Here is a 17,760-nt window from a genome sequence, read left to right as displayed (position 1 = left end):
GCTCCCTGCTCCAGGCCTCCCTCCAATAGCTGAGCAGGAGCGTTTCCCTGGCACCGCCTCTTCCGTCCGCGGCAACCGGAAACGAGGCAGTAGCGTCGGAAGTTGAAGAGAGTTTCCTGTGAGCTCGGCTTCCTCAACATGGCAGCGCCCTTGTCTGTGGAGGTGGAGTTCGGGTGAGTCACAGAGCTGGGGCGCCGTGGGGATGGATTGAAGTCGTCGGGCTCGGAACTCCCCTCCCTCTTACTTGGGGCCTGTCACGACCGAATCGCCGAGGCTCCCGGCGACTTCCTTGAGCTACGGCACCCGCCTCGGAGAGCTTGAGAGGTTCGGTCCGCCTGGGCCATGAGGCCGTATGTCCGGGAATAGAGGCGCACGCCGGGGCGTGGAGGTGCGGTCTGGGCACTCCTCCGTACCCTGAGCCCTGCCAGACTCAAAAGGCTTGGCGGTTAGCGGGCGGCCTCTCTACCTTCTTTGCCAACCCCGTTTTGGAGCAGGCCCGTGTGTCTGGTATCTGAGTTCCTCGGATCGAGAAGGAGCACCTTCACCCCCTGATTTCTTTCTTCTGGCAGCAATTTCCGTTTTCACGGTTCTTGGAGCCTTGTTTCTCGTGGGGTGTGTGGCCAGGACGAGATTCCTTTCCTCCCTTTCCCAAGATTTGGGGGTGTTGAACAGACTTGAACCCCTTTCAGTACATTCCGTAAACTTGCTACTCACCAGTCACTTACTGAGTGCTTCTTGCAGCTCCTGAGTCAGGTGGCGGTACGGGGCTAAGTGAGGTAGCACAGCGGAGGAGACTAACCCTGATGACAGTACAGTATGCACAGGATGAAAAGTGCAGGATTGGGGCACACACACCAATAACTGAAGAAACACAGAGGAGGGAGGAAGTCTCCTCGAGCCACTGTCTTCTGCCTCCTACAAACAGAAGGTTTTTCATCTGATTTCAGAGCTGAGAGAAACTGCAGAGGTTAGAGAGAAGGCAAAGAAGCTGAGACCCTAGGAGATGGGTGATATAATTTCCAGAGTCCCGTGGAAAAGCTGGGACTAGATTTGTCTTTGTGTGTGAAGATAAACAAGACAAGGCTTATGTGAAAGGAAAAGCCCGGGATGGGAATCTAAAACCTCTGCCCATAAATGCCTTTCCTTCCATTGGATGCCCCCAGTTTCTTTCATGTTTTTCCTTCATTGCATAGTCCATTCACCAGTCATTTATTGAGTGCCTACCATGTGCCAGGCGGTGAGCCAGGCACAGAGGATACAAAGATAAATAGAACTTTGTCCATGCCCTCCAGCGTTCAGCGTTTCTGGCCCTTACAAGGGGGTAGTCTCATGAATGTTAACTGCATTTTAATTGATGATATTGTCTGGCCCCATGGGTCCAATTAGAACTATGTTTGTCTGGCCTCCTGACTCTATTGCTTTTCTGACCTTTTGCCCAGCTATGCCCCCCATAGCCTGGGGGTTCTAGGAGGATCCCTGCTGCTTTGACAGGCCTCAGCAGAGCTGAAGAGGGAGAAGCTGCAGATTGCCAGTGTTAAGGCTTATCTACAGCCGGCTTACCTGTCATGCTCACTGAGTCAGACATGGTATTTGTTTCTCAGAAATGTCTTGTTTGCTAGGTTCTGTGCTGGCAGCAGTGGGGAAGTCATATGAGGAAGATATGGTCCTTGCCCTGCAGAGCTTACAGACTAGCTTGAACACCCGTTTTCTGGTTTGACCATCTCAGCCTCCCTTACCCCCAAGAGCAGTAGTGAACCCTGGCAAGGCAAGACAGCGTCCCCTTCACCCACCACCCCAGTGTCCCCTGAGAACTGCAGCTTCTCGGGAAGCAAGAATGCCCAATATGTATGCCAAGCCCAGATTCCTTACCTCTTTGTCTCTGTCTCATTGCATGTCTCAATGTCTCAATGTTTTTGCCCCAGAGTTTCTTTCATTTCCTACGTCTCTTAGCAGACTTCCTTCATCCTTTATTCTGAACCTAAGTAGATGTGCAAAGAAGCTGCCTTGCCCATCATTCTCTCCCTTTTGTCCCTGAGTGCCACCCCAATCCTTGAAGAGACTGGGTTAGGCCTTTGCCTCTTTCCCCTGAGCAGATATGGTCCCCTCAGCCCCACCAGCTCTGATAGACGCTCTAGAAGACCTCGCCCACCTTTCTCCCTCTTGTCATTGACCAGTTCTGCCATCCTCATCTTGCCTCCTGAACGGAGCATTTTCTCAGGTCACAGAGGATGCAGAGTATGTAGTACAGATGTGAGATGCCCTCTTCCTTCTCCCTTTTCCTCCTCCTTTAGTCTGGGAGGTAGGTATTGGCAAAGGGAGGGAATGCCATTGAGGTCAGAGAAGAAGTGAGGGAAATGGGCATTTTCATTCATTCATCAAATATTTCTTGAGTGCCTGCTGTGTACCAGGCCAGCAGGTAGAGGGGAAATAAATAAAAATAAAAATATATACGGTAAAAAGATGACGATAAACTAGAAAAAGTGAAGGCCATTTTGGGAATGTCTGTACCAGTCACTGGTACCAACAGCCACCTCCCACCGAGAACTGGGGAGCGGAGGAAAGACAGGTATCTTAGGTTGTAATGCCTTAATTGCGTTTGAATAGCAAATCCTGTAGAACATAAGAGGCTGGCTTTGGTTCTCTTCTGGGACCAAAACAGGCCCCTCCTGCCTCCCTGAATCACTCTAGAGGCTGGGCATGCACCTTCCTCCCCTCCAGATGTGCTGACAACAAAAATGCCAACCCCTCCCTCGAGGGCTAGTGAACCCAGCAGTGACAGGTCACTCTCTGAGCCAGACTGGTTCTTTATCCGCTTGTGAAGGGAAAAACAGCCCTGGCCTCTGAGCCTGGCACCACCAGGTTTGGCCGATCTGAGTTGTTTGCCTGGATCCCCGTGCTTCCAGTTCCCACTCCTCTGACCCCCAACTCCTGTCGCCCCTTGCCTGCCACCCTCCCCCACCCCAGCTGCTGCATGTGCCAGCCCCCACCCAGGAGAGAACGAGGCTCTTGGAAGGGGATAAATGGACACTCTGTGCGGGCCTGCAGCTGAAATGGCCCTGTGCACGACCACAGATGGGCCTCCTCTCCCCCTCCACATTTCTGCATCAACAAAGCGTGACCTTGTTTGGATGACAGTCGCCCCATGTTTCCCCCATGACAATGCTTGCCTTGCCTTTGCCTCCCAGTGGACTGTCTCAGGACATCTCTGTTCTCTGAAATTGGGAAAGGGTGGTGGGGTGGGAGGCATCACATCCGTCAAAAGTCTGTTAAGGCCTTCTCAGTTAAGATCCACGTGAAGTCTGAGACGGGAATGGAGAGACCCAGGGGGAGGAGCAGTGTGGGGCACTGAAAGAGCCCAAGTGTCTGCATCCTGAGCCCTGGCTTCTGCACTTGGCTTTGAGCATCTCTGCTGTCCCAGTCTTCCCTTGGCCAGGTGTTGGCACACAGAAGTGAACCAGACTCTGCCCTCAAGGGGCTTCCTGACCTTTGGGGGAGTCTTGGTTGTTTCTGCCAGAAACCAGTTAGAATTCAAATCCTAGTTCAGCCACTGCCTGTCTGGCCTTGGACACGTCACTTAACTTCTCCTGGCCCCAGTCTGCTTCTCCACTAGTTGGAGTTAGTAATATCCGCCTCCCTCCCGCCTTCCCTGGGAGTCCCTGAAGATGAAATGAGAGGAAGAATGTTGTAGCAAATGGCAGGGTTATTGCTAAGCCCAGTGGGGTCTCTTACCCTACAGCACTGTGGTGCGCCCACCAGGCCAGCAGCGGGGGTGGGCATGGGGCACAGGCCGGGAAATTTCAAAGCATCGCCAAGCCAGAGGAAACCTCTGGATACACAGGGTCTCTAGTGTGCCACATGGTAGCTTCTCAACATTTTTGCAGATGGAAAGACTAAGGCTTCAGAAGATGAAGTCACATGCCCAAGGTCTCGTCATCAGGCGCAGGTAGAGCCTGGTCTCCATCTCAAGGCCCACAACTCCAAAGCCTGTGCTCTGCCCCTGTGCACTAAGGCAGAGGAATAAAAACAAGAATCTGCAAATTTGGATACTTAAATATTAATAAAAATTGTTTCTCTCCTGCTTTACCACATCAGGAAGCCACATTTGAGGCTTGATCACTGGTACCCAGGGTGTTCCTGAACCTTGGTCTCTGCATCTCTTGGGCCTCTGGAGCCAACCTCCTCCTCAGTTTTCAGTCTCTGAGGAGTTTGCAGGAGCTCACCCAGCTCTTTCTCTGGCCCTCCTTTGCAGAGGCGGTGCGGAGCTCCTGTTTGACGGTGTGAAGAAGCATCAGGTCACCTTGCCTGGACAGGAGGAACCCTGTGAGTATGGGCTTCTGAGCCCCTCCCTGGGGGCCACTGGGCAGGAGCTGCTCCACAGGGTCGCTCAGCCCCGTTCAAGTGAGAATGGGTGGAATTTCCCTGGCCAGTGGGGAGGAAGGAAGAGAGATCACCAAGTTGTCCCCGCATCCTCTCCACAATCAGCCAGCTTTGTAGGGAGGAGATGGCCTAGCTTAGTCCTTACGAGTGCGGGTTCTGTATTCAGACAGACTTGAGTTTGTTTTGGTTTGGTTTTTTTTGGCCGCGCCACGCAGCTTGTGGGAATCTCAGTTCCCCAACCAGCGATTGAACGCAGGCCATGGCAGTGAAAGCCCGGAATCCTAACCACTAGGCCATCAGGGAACTCCCTGGACAGACTTGAGTTTGAATCCCCTTAGCCCCTTAGGCCGGTCACCTCACTTTTCTGAGCTTTAGTGTTCTTATCTGTGAAGTGGGGATGGTAATCCCTATCTCTCAGGGTTGCTAGAAGGTGTCAGCCAGCTGTACCATGCATTGGATGGCAGCAGAGAGATGTCCTCGTGAAGGAGGTAACGTTCGTCAAGAATGGGACAATGCACACGGGCTTACATGGTGGGAGCAGGATTTGGATGAGAAGAAAAGCATCCAGCCAGAAAGGAGGTTGGAGGAGGGAGGTTGACTAAGGGAGACGGGGGTTTTTCCATGTGTTCATTCAAATACCTGTTCACCTTTCTTTAGCGAATGTGCACTGAGCACCTCCCATGCTGCAGACCATGTACCAGGCACTGGGGAGACAAGACCCTGCCTTCAGACAGGGGGAGGGAGTGAGGAGTTGATTTCCAGAGGTCCAGCTGGGTAAATAGCAGTGTAACCTAGAGGCAGGGGCTGGACATTGCAACTGGGGAGGTGCTTTGCAGCCCTAGCAGTGGATCCTAGCAAGAGTAGAATGTTCAGGGACGGGCGCCCGTCTCGCCTAGGGCTGAGGTACTTCTGGGAAGAAGAGGAAATCAGTTCTATGAGGAGGCAGGGGAATGAGGTTCCTGGAGGTGAGCAGTAGAAAATGGTCAAGTGAGGTTCGACAGGAGTCTACCGGGGCTGGACATGCATCTGCCAAGAGTCAGACAATTACTGCCCAGATTCACTGGCTACCAAGGCTGTTTCTGACCCTGCCTTGGGTTGGAGAGCAATGGCATAGAGTGGGTCTGTGTGCCACATTCAGAGGCCGGGGGACACTCACTAAGGGACAGGGCACTGCCCCCTGGAGCTGGGTGTGGGCATTAGGCTGGGGTTAAATGTAAGGACTGTGGGATTGTGTCCCTGGTGGGGAAGACCCAAGATGATAAAGGCGATGGTTTCTTAGTTTGACAGATGTCTATGCAGCCTTGGTAGAGAACAAGGGGCTCTCAGAAGCCTCTCAAAGATTCAGCCATAAAGACTTATCTGGGAAGGTATTAAAATATCACAAGTTATGATTTATTTCCCCCTGCTTTTGCTTGGCATGCAAGTCCCCGAGTTTAATCATTCCAGCCCCTTTTCATTCATTCATTGGCACCAAGTGCCAGGCATGGAAGTAAGTACTTTGTTCTTTCCTGTAGTTGGCACACGTGTTTTTTTTTGTTTTTTTTTTTGATTTTTATTTATTTATTTATTTTTGGCTGTGTTGGGTCTTCGTTTCTGTGCGAGGGCTTTCTCTAGTTGCGGCAAGTGGGGGCCACTCTTCATCGCAGTTCGCGGGCCTCTCACTATCGTGGCCTCTCTTGTTGCGGAGCACAGGCTCCAGACGCGCAGGCTCAGTAGTTGTGGCTCACGGGCCTAGTTGCTCCGCGGCATGTGGGATCTTCCCAGACCAGGGCTCGAACCCGTGTCCCCTGCATTAGCAGGCAGATTCTCAACCACTGCGCCACCAGGGAAGCCCGGCACACGTGTTTTTGAATGTCTCCTTTGTGCCAGGCACTGTACTAGTTGCTGGGTATTTAGTCATAAGCAAAACAGATATGGTTCTTGCCCTAATGGAGCTTACAGAGTAACGGAAGTGGAGCCAGGCAGTGAAAAAGTAAACACGCAAATGCATAACTGAACAAGTGGTCATCACTGGCATGAGGAGAACAAAAAGGTGCTTTGAATGAGACAACAGGTGGTAAGGGAAGGCCTCTTTACAGAGGTGACCTTGAGGCTACGGCCTGAAGAACGAAAAGAAGCCACCCTAATAAATTGGAGGCAGAGTAGAGATGCAGGGGGCCCACTCCAAGTACAGAGTACTTCTGGGCAGAAGGCCTTGGGGTGGTCAAGGACCTGAAGGAAGGCCAGTGTCATAAGGGGCACAGGCTGAGTGTGGCATGGTAGGCAAAGCCCCAGCTGGTTGTACCAATAACTGTCACAAATTCTTAGGTGGTAGCTATCATTATTATTCCCATTTTAAAAAGTGGAAACCCAAACCCAGACATGTCAAAAGTCTTACCCCAGGTTATACTGTTATATAAATGACAGAGCTGGGGTTCAGAAGCAGATGTAGGGTCGCTGCCGTCCTTGCATGGTACCACTAACCCATTACCATTTATCCCAAGAGGTTCCCTGAATTACATAACATCTCAAACGTGCAGTGTATTTTCCAGTTTTTACACTTTTTTTCATGCCTCCAACAGCTACTTATTTCAATTTTCATTATGAGCCCAGTATATATTATCTATCGACAAGGAAACCAAACCTCACAGAGAGAGAAAGAGAGTGACCTGTCCAGAGTTACTCAAGTAGGGAGGCTGGGCTGAGACCCAGGTTTTGGATGCCCCATCTACTGCTTAGGGAACAGGTGGGGGCCTATCCTCCCCGCTCTGGAATAAAGAAAAGGAGGCAGGAGAGGCAAGCGGAAATGGCCCATGTGCTCAGTTTTGGGCCCTTGGCTGTGGTTCTCTACCTCTGGCTTCCATTTTTGCCCTTCTGTGCCCAGAGGTGTAAGTCACATCACAGCTGCAGAGCTGGTTGGCAGCTACCAGGCCTCACCCTGGCACACGGAGCCCAACAGGAGGGCAGGGGACTGGTGCCACTGGGAAAGTAACACTCTTCCCCCAAGCCCGTGCCCAGATCTGCCATCTGGCAGCGTTCCCAGCCCAGGGGCTGCCACTTGGCCAGGCAGGTCTTGGAGACTCCAGCAGAGAAAATAGCAGCCATAAGGTCATGGACTGTGACAAGGCTCACAAACAAGGGGACTAAACAGGGCCCTGGGTCCTGGGCCAGGCGAGAGCTTCCAGCCCAGCCAACTTGGGAGAAGAGGCTGGGCAAGGCCATAGTGGGTGAGATCGCAAGAGAGGAGCCCTGGCAGCGCGCGATGGCAAATTAGTTATTTCTGCAGGCCTCTTTTTTTCCACCTGTAAAACGGGAGGTTGGGCTAGATTTAGTCTGGAGTGAGCTGGTTATCTGTTTGACATCTGCAGTTTGGAAAAGTTGCTTCCAGATCTAAGTATATGGTTCTGGGAAACAGGGTGCACTGATCCAGTGAGCAGTTGCGTGTGCAGGGGAAAGGGGGGTGGGTCTTAACCGCTACCTCCATGGAATAGGCCTTGAGTGGCCAGGGTTGGGAGGCACCCACCAGCTTTGGGCACTGGCCACCGAGAGCTGGCTTTTTTGCCTCAAGGATCCTTTGAACACAAGGCTCGCAGCCCATGGTTGGTCAGTGGCCTGGAGCAAACCCAAAACCTCGGCCGTCCCAGTGTGGGCATTACCTGCCTTGGCCCCAGGAAGAGACTCGTCTGCCTCACCTTTCCCTGCCCCTCTGCCCTGCCATTGTATTAAAGGGGGGCTGGCGCGGGAGGCAGGGGCGGCTAGGGAGCTCCCAGGCGCTTTAAACTGCTTAGCATGCATTTCACAGCCTCTCTGGGGCCAGCTGTTCCTTTCTCTGCTCTGGGGCCTGTTTGCTGATCCCCTCCCCACCACCCTCCTCTCCCCCCAACCACTCTCAGTCCCTGTGCAAAATTGCTTTTGAAAAGATCCACTTTCTGCTTAATTAAACAATGAGGAGCGTCCCCACGCACATCTGTAAACCTCCTTCTGAGGCCAGTTTAGCCCACAAACTGCTCCATTCTTACCCCCATTCACTTGTAAATGGACCCTCTGATGTTCCCTCTACCCTCTCTTGTCTTTTACTCCCCCCATCCCAGCTCTTTCTTCTCCCCTTTCAACTAAGGCCTGGGGTGGGCTCCCAGAAGAGCCCTGTCCTGGAGCCTGGTGGACTTGGTGGGGACAGGAGCGGCTTAACCTGTGGAAGAGAAGACGTAGGGGATCCGTCTCTCCCAAGTCTGCATGGTGTGGGGAAGCGGGGCCACACTTGTTGGCGTGGTCCCCGGGATTAGCCAGGCTCGGTGAGTGGCAGGGAGAGGAAGCCAGATTTCTGGTTGGGAGAAAAGCTCTCCCCGGAGGCCTTCAAGAAGAGGCTGGATGAGGGTCCACCGCAGCCGGGATGCAATATCAGATGAGACCAGAGAGCTAGGACACCATGGGGGCCCTGCCACAGTGGGTGGTGATTGTCCCCAGACAAGGACAAATCCACCGGGGCACGGGATTCTGGGGGGAGCCTTTGTACGTGCTAGGAGGGGCATGTGTGGTGCCCCTTTCCCAGCAGCCTTTAGGAGAAGGTTCTGGCAGCCCACAGGATAAGCAATCCTGAGTCACTGCGGGCAGATGTGCATTTGTCTGGTCTGTTTGACACCGCTGGGCCTGCTGCTGGCATTAGGAGTTTGGGTGATTATCTCCATTTGTTAGAGGATAACCCTGAGACCTAGGTCAAGGCACGTCCTACCCAGGGCCATCTAGTGCACGGCCCAAGGCCCTCCGGCTCCAAAACCCGAACTCTTCACCCCTCTGCCGTGGGAGCAGTAGCTCCCATCGCTTGCTCTTCCCCCAGTAGGCAGGCCAGCTCCCAAGGCTTCCTGCACTGGAAACCTTACACTGGGGTGCTCGTCTCCCTGCCCTGGGCTGCCTGCCCTCAGAGTGTGATTCCTTCCACCTGGGTTGTCCAGGGAGCATCTTAGGAGTTTGAAAATCTAAAGTGAAGGGAAGGCCGGTGTTTGGGGCCCCCTCGCCACTCTCCCAATGCCCCCATTCTCTCATTCCCTCTCCAGGTCTGATAGAAAGGTAGTGGATCCCACAGAAAACCCCAGCCAGTCCCAGCAGTGTCTGTTCAATAGTTCACTGTACCGCACCCTCCAGAGCTTCCTAAGCATGTCCTCGAGGTGCCAGGCCCCTGGGCAGAGCACGTGGAAGCTCAGGGCAGCAAGAGAGATTAAAGGGTACAGGTTCTTCCTCTGGCTCATAGAAGAATTACAGCATCGCTGTGCCAGGCACAGTGCCAAGAGCTTTATGTGGACCATCTTATTTGAGCCTCACAACAACGCTATGAGGCATTCTTACAGTTCCCATTTGACAAAGAGGAAGCTCAAGCGAATTCCTTACCCGAGGTCATATAACTAGGAAGTGATGGAGTCGAACTCAGACCCAGGGCTGAGTCCCGTTCTTAACCAGTCCTCCTCCCCCGCTCTGTCCACAGTTGTCCGCGTGCTCAGTAAACGTCTCAGGGGCGTTTTGTGTGAGAGATTCCCTGCTGCATGCTGGGGCTCCCACTCAGGAAACACCCCTGGGGCTCCCGAGGAGGGAGAGGCCTCTTCCCAAGCAGCCCCTCTCAAGGCCCACACATGCCCCGCATAGTCCAGCCCTGGCTACATCTCTGGCCTTGTCTCAGGCTGATCTTCTGGCCTTCTCTGTTCTGTTACCTTGAACCTGCCAACTCCAACCTGCCTCAGGTCTTCCCATATGTTCTTCCTTCTGTCTGGCACACTCCCCCATCCCACCCTTCTCATCCTTCAGGCCTCAGCTTCAATGTTAATATCCTCAGGAGAGCTCTTTCTGATCCCACACAAAGGAGAGAGCATTTGTCACGACTAATTAAGTAATGTCTGTCTCCCCTGCTGGCCTCTTAGCTCCATGAGGGTAGGCTCTGTGTCCGCCTTGCTCTCCGCCATCTCCCTGGCACCTGGCACGTAGTAGCTGCTCAGTAAATATTTGTCTTGTGAGTGATTGCATGGGATCCCATGAGGGAAGCCACCATCGGTAGCAATGGGAAGGCAGGAGGACACAGAGGGGGAAGGTGCAAGTGAGATTCCCCAGAGCCATCCCCGAGCCACCAGCCCCTGACTCTGCTTAACCCTTCCTCCTCCCCTGGGCGCCTTTGGAAGCCGACCATCTGGCTTGGAGGCTATTTGCATATTGTCTGGGCCTCGGCAAGCCTAGCACGATGTCCCTGGGGGTGTGTTTCAGGCTAGGCGGAGTGGCCCTTGCAGCCTGCGAAGGGAGCCGGGAGTTCCACCTCTCCCCGCCCCCAAATCCAGGCATGGGGGAACAATACGGGTGGTGATGCGGTGGCCTCACCATGGTAACAGGCTATCAAGAATGTGGGCAGGCCTGGGGGGCGCAGAGGAGGGAGGGAATGACCTCAGCAAAGAGAAGCATCATGATAAATGAGCCAGCACCCACAGCAGACTCCCCCCCAGCCCACCCCTTGGGGACTCCACGATGGTGCCATCACTTCGATGACCCCGACATGACCATTAGTCCTCCCCACCACCCCCAGCCTACGAGAGTGGAGCAGAAGTCCCCTCTTGGAGGGAGCGAGGGCTGTCACCCAACTGGGTCCTGGTTCTGAACAGGCCAGCGGGGGCTGTGGAGGTGCAGCTGGTGGCCCTCAGGCCCGGCGCTGCCCAGTCAGTCCCTCAGTGCCTCTGCACACACAGGCACAACCCCGCCTGCCGGGGCTGGTTGATGGATGTGTCAGACCCCAGCGGCTCTATCGAGCGGCCACAAGATGTATGGGCTGGCGGCCCACCAGACAGTGCCAAGATGGAGGCCAAGGGGAAACCTCTGAAACCCAGGCCTCTGGGAGGAACCCAGCCAGGAGTCTAAATGGACTGCAGCTAGTTGGAGGCAACACTCGCCGTCCCCTGCCCGCTCCAGGGACCGTGAAGACTCCCATCTGCTTTGTTTAAAAATAGGAATTAAAATTGAAGGGCGCAGTCTCAGTCCATGGACACTTTGCCCATGGCCCTGTGCTCTGCTGGCGTACAATCCAGGGAAGCTGGCACAGAGCAGAGTGAACCAGTCCATCCAGGGTGCAGCCTGCCTGAGTGCCTTAAAACCCTGCCCAAGGCTGGTGCTGTGTGTGACACGCGCTGGGCCTCTCCTTAATTGGCAGCCTTTCCCTCGCCTGCGCGCCTGGAGTTCACCTCCAGTCAGGGAAACCAAGGCACTGCTTGGGCCCTTCTCCAGCTTAGTCCCTGAGCTTTGTCTCAGGCACGGACCCAGGACAGAGGCCCCTCTGAGATGGTGACTCAGGAGGGGGATGGCTAACCTCCAGCCCCCTGCTGCCTTCTCAGAGACTAGCTGTCGTCTCAGCTAGTCTCTGAGAAGGCTACTCCTGCAGCCTCAGGGATGCTCTGTTTGAGCCGTGGATCGTTGAGAGCCACAGCCTTCGAGGAGACGGTAGAGCCAGGTTTCAGTGTGCTGTGGCCTGGGACCTGGCTCCCAGAAAAGGAGAGAAGGCCTGGGAGACAGGTGGCTCTGAGCCTCCAGATGATGTACAGAGCTTGGTGGCTGTCCCAGAATCACAGAGGCAGATCGCAGTGTCCAGCTGAGCAGGAGAGGCCCTTTCGACCCTGAACCTCTTGCCTCTTCAGGGTGGCCGCCCCTGGCCTGGAGGGCTCTGCGAAGGGGGAGTAGAGGGGCAGTGATTTGTCAGCGTCTCCGGCTGGTGAAGGATCCTTCTCTCCTTCTGTCAGAGGAAATTAAATGATGTTATCGGCTCAGCAATTGTTTTTCTTCCCTCACAAAGGGAAATATATGCAGACCTTCCAAGACCAAAGCCGAATGCTCCCCATCTGGGACTGGCTGGGGAGATAAAGGTGGAGGGGCTCTCCCAGAAGCCTACCCGTGGCGGTTTCAGACCATCTTCAAGGGCTAGTGGGTGGAGGTCTGTCTCTCAACCCTTTCGGACGTGACCATTCCTCTTGCTGTCTGCTTTGCATCCCCATTGCCTCTTCTTCAAGCTTTCAGCAGTGCCAGATGCCACTTTTCTCTGAAGACCTCTCGGCAGGTCACTGGCCTCTCCAGGTCCATTTCCTCACCTTGGGAATCCACTAGTTCAGGGGCCATGACAGCCTGGTCTAAAAGAGGCCCTCTCAGCCCCATATTCACTTCCTCCTGGTCCAGGCAAGGCCCTGAGGGCCAAGAATCATTTGGATTTGACATTAGTTTGTTTTGTGCCTTCTTCTCCAGGGGACATCCGGAACCTCCTTGTCTGGATCAAGAAGAACTTGCTAAAAGAGCGGCCAGAGTTGTTCATCCAGGGAGACAGCGTGTGAGTCCCTTTCTCCCTTCCCTGAGGAGGGCAGGTGAAGGGAAGGAGGTTTGAGCCCCTGTCCTTGGTTCAAACACAGCCTTCTCTGGGTCCTGTTCTCCCTTTATCCTCCTCTTAGCCCTCCAAGGAAAAGGCTGGCTCTGTCCAGCTCTGTTGAAGTTTATTTTCAGTTTTCTTGCTACCACATTGGACTGCTGGGGATTTTTTTCAAAACCTGGGTCAGGAGACTGGTAAATTTATCAAAAAACTTAGATTCCGCCTTCTGCTTGCCACAAACTTGCTGTGGAACCTTGGGCAAGTTACTTCACTTCTCTGGGCCTCAGCTACTTTCTCCATACAGACATTACTGAGGAAAAGATGCCACCCAAGGTCTCTCTCATCTCTTGACAACCTAGGAGAGTGTTCTCCCATGGAACTTTCTGTGATGATAGAAATGTTCTCTGTCTATGCTGTCCAATACGGTAGCTGCTAGACACATGAGGATATTGAACCCTTGAAATGTGGCTAGTGTGACTGAGGAACTAAGTGTTCAGTGTTACTTAAATGGAATTTAAATTTAAATGTAGCTCGTAGATACCGGGCTGGACAGTGCAGGTCTAGGATTACAGGGAGTCACTGCACGCGTGTGCACACACATGCACATTCATGCTCACTGGGGACACCCCTAGCCCAGCCCAAAGGTTCTGTATCTGTCCCAGACCCAGCTTAGCCTCCTAGGAAAGGATCCAGATTCCATGTGCCATGAAGTCACTATACTCCCACAACAAGGCCAGCCTGATATGTCACAGAAGTGGCCAGGGCACTTGTGGGACTTGTTCATCTGCCTCGAAGCAGAGGTTCACCAGCAGGCCCTGGGGGCTAGGGCTGCTATCCAACCTGTGGCTCAGGTCATGGTCCAACAGTCGTGGAGGTCACCCCCAAGGACAGCAGTGCTCTTTGGGTCATTGCCAGCAGGAACCAGGCTAAGGTACCTGTCCAAATGTCAGCCTACCCTGCCTTACTCCAGGCAGGGCTGCTCTCAGGCCTTCAGGGGCTCGGGGCCACTGGCAGGTTTCCCTGATTCAGAAAAGCCAAGGTAGCCTCCTCTCCAGGACACGCATGCAGGAGGCCTAGGACAGTGAGGTTAGACCCCTGGAAAGACAGGCTGCTACCAGTGGTTCCCATGCTAGACCCTGGCAAGCAAGCACCTCACACGCATCATCCCACTTCATCCTCTGGCAGAGCTTGTGAGGAAGGCACTGTGATTTACCCTGTTTTCAGATGAAGAAACTGATGCTCAGGGCAACAAAATGACCTGCCCGAGGTCTGGGAGGTGGCAGTGGAATTTGCATCTGTGTTCCATCTGGCCCTCAGACTTTCCTGTCGCCTCCACTCCCTGGGAGATCTTTAATGGGGACCCTCGAGAGAAAAGGCTCCCACCACACTCCTGCAGCCCAAATGTCTAAGCCTCTGCCCCTGCCCCTGCCAGCTCCCGCCCTTCACGCCCTGCTACTCACCACCATCTTTCCCACAGGCGGCCAGGGATTCTGGTGCTGATTAACGATGCCGACTGGGAACTGCTGGTCAGTACCTCGGGGGACAGCCCTCCCTCAACCGCTCCCCTCACTGCTTTGGTAGGAAAGCCTTGGGCCTCTCATAAGACGCAGATAGGGTGGCTGCGTAATCCTCTGTCCCAATCTGGCCTCCAGACTGAGGCTACTTGAGTCTCCCACCCCAAGTGAGGAAGGAATGGGTAGCTGGGGGAAGTGATGAGCTCTCCTCCACCCTGGAGATTTGCTAGTTAATGTATAGGGTACCCGTTATTTTCTGGTAGATTCTATCTTTCTCTCCCAGAGCAGCCAGGCTCCCCCTCTTTCCCTCTCAACACCTGGGGAGAAACTGGAAAAGTGCCCTTGACGGTCTCCTTATTTCTCTTCTGGACCAGGGTGAGCTGGACTACCAGCTTCAGGACCAGGACAGCATCCTCTTCATATCCACGCTGCACGGCGGCTGAGGGCCCTTCTCTGTGCCTGGGCCCCCTTGGGGTGGGGAGAACAGAACAATCAGACATCCCCTTGGGCCCTGCTTCCAGATCTCCCTGTCTCCCTTGGCTGCTTTCTTCCCTCCTCTGTCCCCTGAGCTCCCTCCAGGCAGGGAAAAGAGGCCAGGTGCTAAAAATGAGCCTTTCTCAGGCACGTGAGCAGGGGAAGGCAGGCAGGCGGGCAGGCACCCGAGCCCGGCACTGCCTCTCCCAGCAGCTGAGGTGGGGGAGGGTGCCCCTCAATTTGTCAGGAGTGGAGGGGTCTGTGCGGCCAGGTGACCCTGCAGCTCTCTACTCCTGTGTCTCAGTCTAAACACTGAGTGACCGCTGACGAGGCACTCCAGCTCCTGGGCCGTGGTGCCTTCCTGGGGGAAGATGAATGGACCTGAATAGCTGATGGCAGGCCCCTCCCTTCTCAAAGATTGGAGGGGTCTCCGCCTCAGTTTCCCCATCTGGACAGCAGAGGGCTCTGCCTGTCCCCCACTGATATCATTGTGGAACCCCAGCTGGGGTCCCCTATTCAGTGCTGCCCCCACACACACAGCAGCTGCTCTTCCAGCCACACCCCTCCTCCTGCTCCCCCATCCACAGCCCTTGACCCTGGCTGGCCTCCCCCCACACAGGCCACCAGATGGGCTCCTGAGACCCTCCTCCCCGCAAAAGGCTGCCAGCATGCAGTTCATTCCGCTGAGGGGGGAGAGAAGGAGGGTGTGGGCTAAACCTTGGACTGGCAGATAGAGGTTTGGGGGGTCAGTGTGCCTCAGTTTCCTCCTCAACAACAACTGAATTTTTATAGTATCTGAAAACTGGGGAGATATTTGATGGCACAAATGTACACTTGATCTCCTCTCTCACCTTCTGCAGGAAGCAGGATGGGGGCAGGCAGCACCTGGTAGGCAGGATGGTTCACCCCTCCTCCCTCCATCCCTTCTAGAAGTCTTGGGGCCTCAGTGCCTGCAACAGCTGGCCTTGGGCAAATAAAAGACTAGGTTGTTTACTGGCCTTGCCTGGAACTTCATCCTTAGAAACCGGTGGCACCCCACATTTCCCCCAGCCGTGGTCTCTGGTCCAACCTCTCTGTCCTTAGCCTAGGGCTTTCAGAACTGCCCTTCACCCGAAAAGAGAGCAGGGGTTGAAAGTCAGACTATCCAGACTCTCCGAGAAAGGGTGATGTGATAGGGCCATCTGGAGAAGGGGTGGCAGAGCCAGTCTATGCTGACCAGTCTGGGTCCCAAGATACTTCCCTACCCGTCTGTCCGAGGCCAGGCTTTGTCCCACCAGCTGCAGCCAGCGGCCTCAGGACGGAGGAGGCATAGATAAGACTGCAGAGCCCCACTTCCCATGACCTGGAGGAAAAGCTTTGTTTGCTGGAGGGAGACCTCAAAAAAAAAAAAAAAATTAGGGCATTAACATCATCCCGCCCCCAAACTTTGCTTTCCATTAAATGTTAATAATTTAAGGTGGAATTTCTCTCACTCTGGAGATGAAAGTGCCAAATGGTTGTCCTAACAGTGTTGGCGGTGGTGTGTGCACTTCATTCTCAAGGCTTTGTGGGCAGACGACCCCCGGGCTGGTGAGCTTCTCTCCAGCACTACTGCAGGTGGAGGCCCCCTGGGTATGTGTGTGTGTGTGTGGGAGTGGCCATGTTGAGGTAAAGGGTGCAGGTGCTGTCTAGGGAGAGGCTGTATGACCAGCCCGCACTAGGTGCTGAGGTCAGGGTCTGCATGTTAGGGAACAGGGTAAGGGACAGCCTCACTTGAAGGATCAACCTGTCCCGATTCTTGTAACCTGGAAGTGCCTTCCTGCCTCCAGCCCCGCTGAGCTTCGGAGTGCCCCTGTATCCACCCCCACAGGATTCCAAGTCCTGGGAACTGGGCGAGAGGAATCCTTTCCTGCCTGCACTGGGGAGAGGAGGGGTAAAAACGGGATATCCCTTCCTCCACAGCATGCAGTCAATGCCGAGGAGTAGGGCAGGAGGACGTGCTGGGGAAGCCAGGTTCTCCACCGCAACGAGGGATGCCAGCATCACGGCTGAAATTGGCCAGGGCCACACTCCAAGCATTTTGGGTCATTTTCAGCTTGAGCGCGAAAGGGGTCAGGGATAGATGACCTGGGCTCAGACCCGACGACACCCGACTGCCCCACCCCCACCCCGCAACTCCTGAACCCACTTCTGAGGAAATAAACAAATAAATAAACCCCACTATCTCCAAAAATTTGTCTTTAATGAAAAGAATTCGTTTGTCCAAGTTCTATTTCCAAAGCCGAGGCGATTGCCCCTCTGGGGCAATGAGCGCATCATTCCCGGCGCTTCTCCCACTCCAGCAGCAGCGGCTGGAGGAGGCTCAGCCCATGGGTCGGTCTGGAGTGGCTGGCGGGAGGGGTCGGTTTATTGGGGATTTAGGGCTCGGTTTAGGCTTGCTTAGGGGATATTGGTGGGGGAGGATGGGTTAGAATCAATTCAAAACGAGTTAGCAAGAGCAGTCCGCCGGCATCTTCTTTCGTCCCGGACTTTCTGCGGCTCGGGCCGAGGGCGAGCTCCCCGGACCACATTTGGGCCCCGCCGCGGCGTGCCAGCTTCGTTCCCGGCCGAAATTTGAAAAAGGGAAGAACGACGCTATCGACTGGAGGACCCCGCCAGCCAGGACTGGTCACCCGCAGAGGAGGAGGAGAACGAGGACGACGACGAGGGGAGGAGGATGGCGGCGCTGGTGACAGGGACCGGTGTCCCTCCTTCGCGCGCCTGGCTAGGGCCGCGATCCTCGCGCTGGGGCCAGCCAGCCGCCACCCTGAGGAGTCTCGCCCGCGTTGAGCTCGGTCCCTGCGGCTCCCGCCCCTGTCGTGCCCGGAGCTCAGCCACAGATGTCCAGCCACAATTCTCGGTTGGCCGCAGACTCGTACAAGAATTGCGTTTGGACAATCAGTGGCGAAGCCCCTGAGTTCAGGGCCCCGGTCTCCTGCGGGGTTCCGCCTCGCTCCTTAAAAGCGCCGGACCAGATCTCCGGAGATTCGCGGACCTCGCAGATGCTCGGCAGTCGCGGCCCATCCC

General features: G+C 54.8%; 1 protein-coding gene across 8 annotated transcripts; it reads left to right on the top strand.

Annotated features, from left to right (window-relative positions):
* Window positions 1–64: 64 nt before the first annotated feature.
* On the top strand, window positions 65–16,927 carry URM1 (ubiquitin related modifier 1). Of its 8 annotated transcripts, none has more exons than XM_082468497.1 (6): window positions 65–173; window positions 4,250–4,320; window positions 12,610–12,691; window positions 14,205–14,253; window positions 16,257–16,326; window positions 16,657–16,927. In XM_082468497.1, exons 1-6 carry the CDS (start codon window positions 139–141, stop codon window positions 16,818–16,820), a joined length of 471 nt encoding a protein of 156 aa, XP_082324623.1. In that variant the 5' UTR covers window positions 65–138; the 3' UTR covers window positions 16,821–16,927. The 8 variants fall into 8 exon arrangements, with proteins under 8 accessions (XP_082324623.1, XP_082324622.1, XP_082324629.1 ...); XM_082468496.1 differs by having other exon boundaries at window positions 14,205–14,304; XM_082468503.1 differs by lacking the exon at window positions 16,257–16,326.
* Window positions 16,928–17,760: the final 833 nt, after the last annotated feature.

Source organism: Balaenoptera physalus, assembly GCF_965194825.1.
Source record: "Balaenoptera physalus genome assembly, chromosome: 7".
NCBI classification, from domain to species: Eukaryota; Metazoa; Chordata; class Mammalia; order Artiodactyla; family Balaenopteridae; genus Balaenoptera; species Balaenoptera physalus.
This window is presented reverse-complemented; position numbering and strand designations above follow the sequence as displayed.

Coding starts and splice junctions, on each gene's coding strand:
- URM1 (XM_082468496.1), top strand. CDS start 139: ATGGCAGCGCCCTTGTCTGTGGAGGTGGAGTTCGG. Junction 14,305..16,256: donor CCGCTCCCCTCACTGCTTTG/GTAGGAAAGCCT, acceptor TTCATTCTCAAG/GCTTTGTGGGCAGACGACCC. Junction 16,327..16,656: donor TGCAGGTGGAGGCCCCCTGG/GTATGTGTGTGT, acceptor CTTCCTCCACAG/CATGCAGTCAATGCCGAGGA.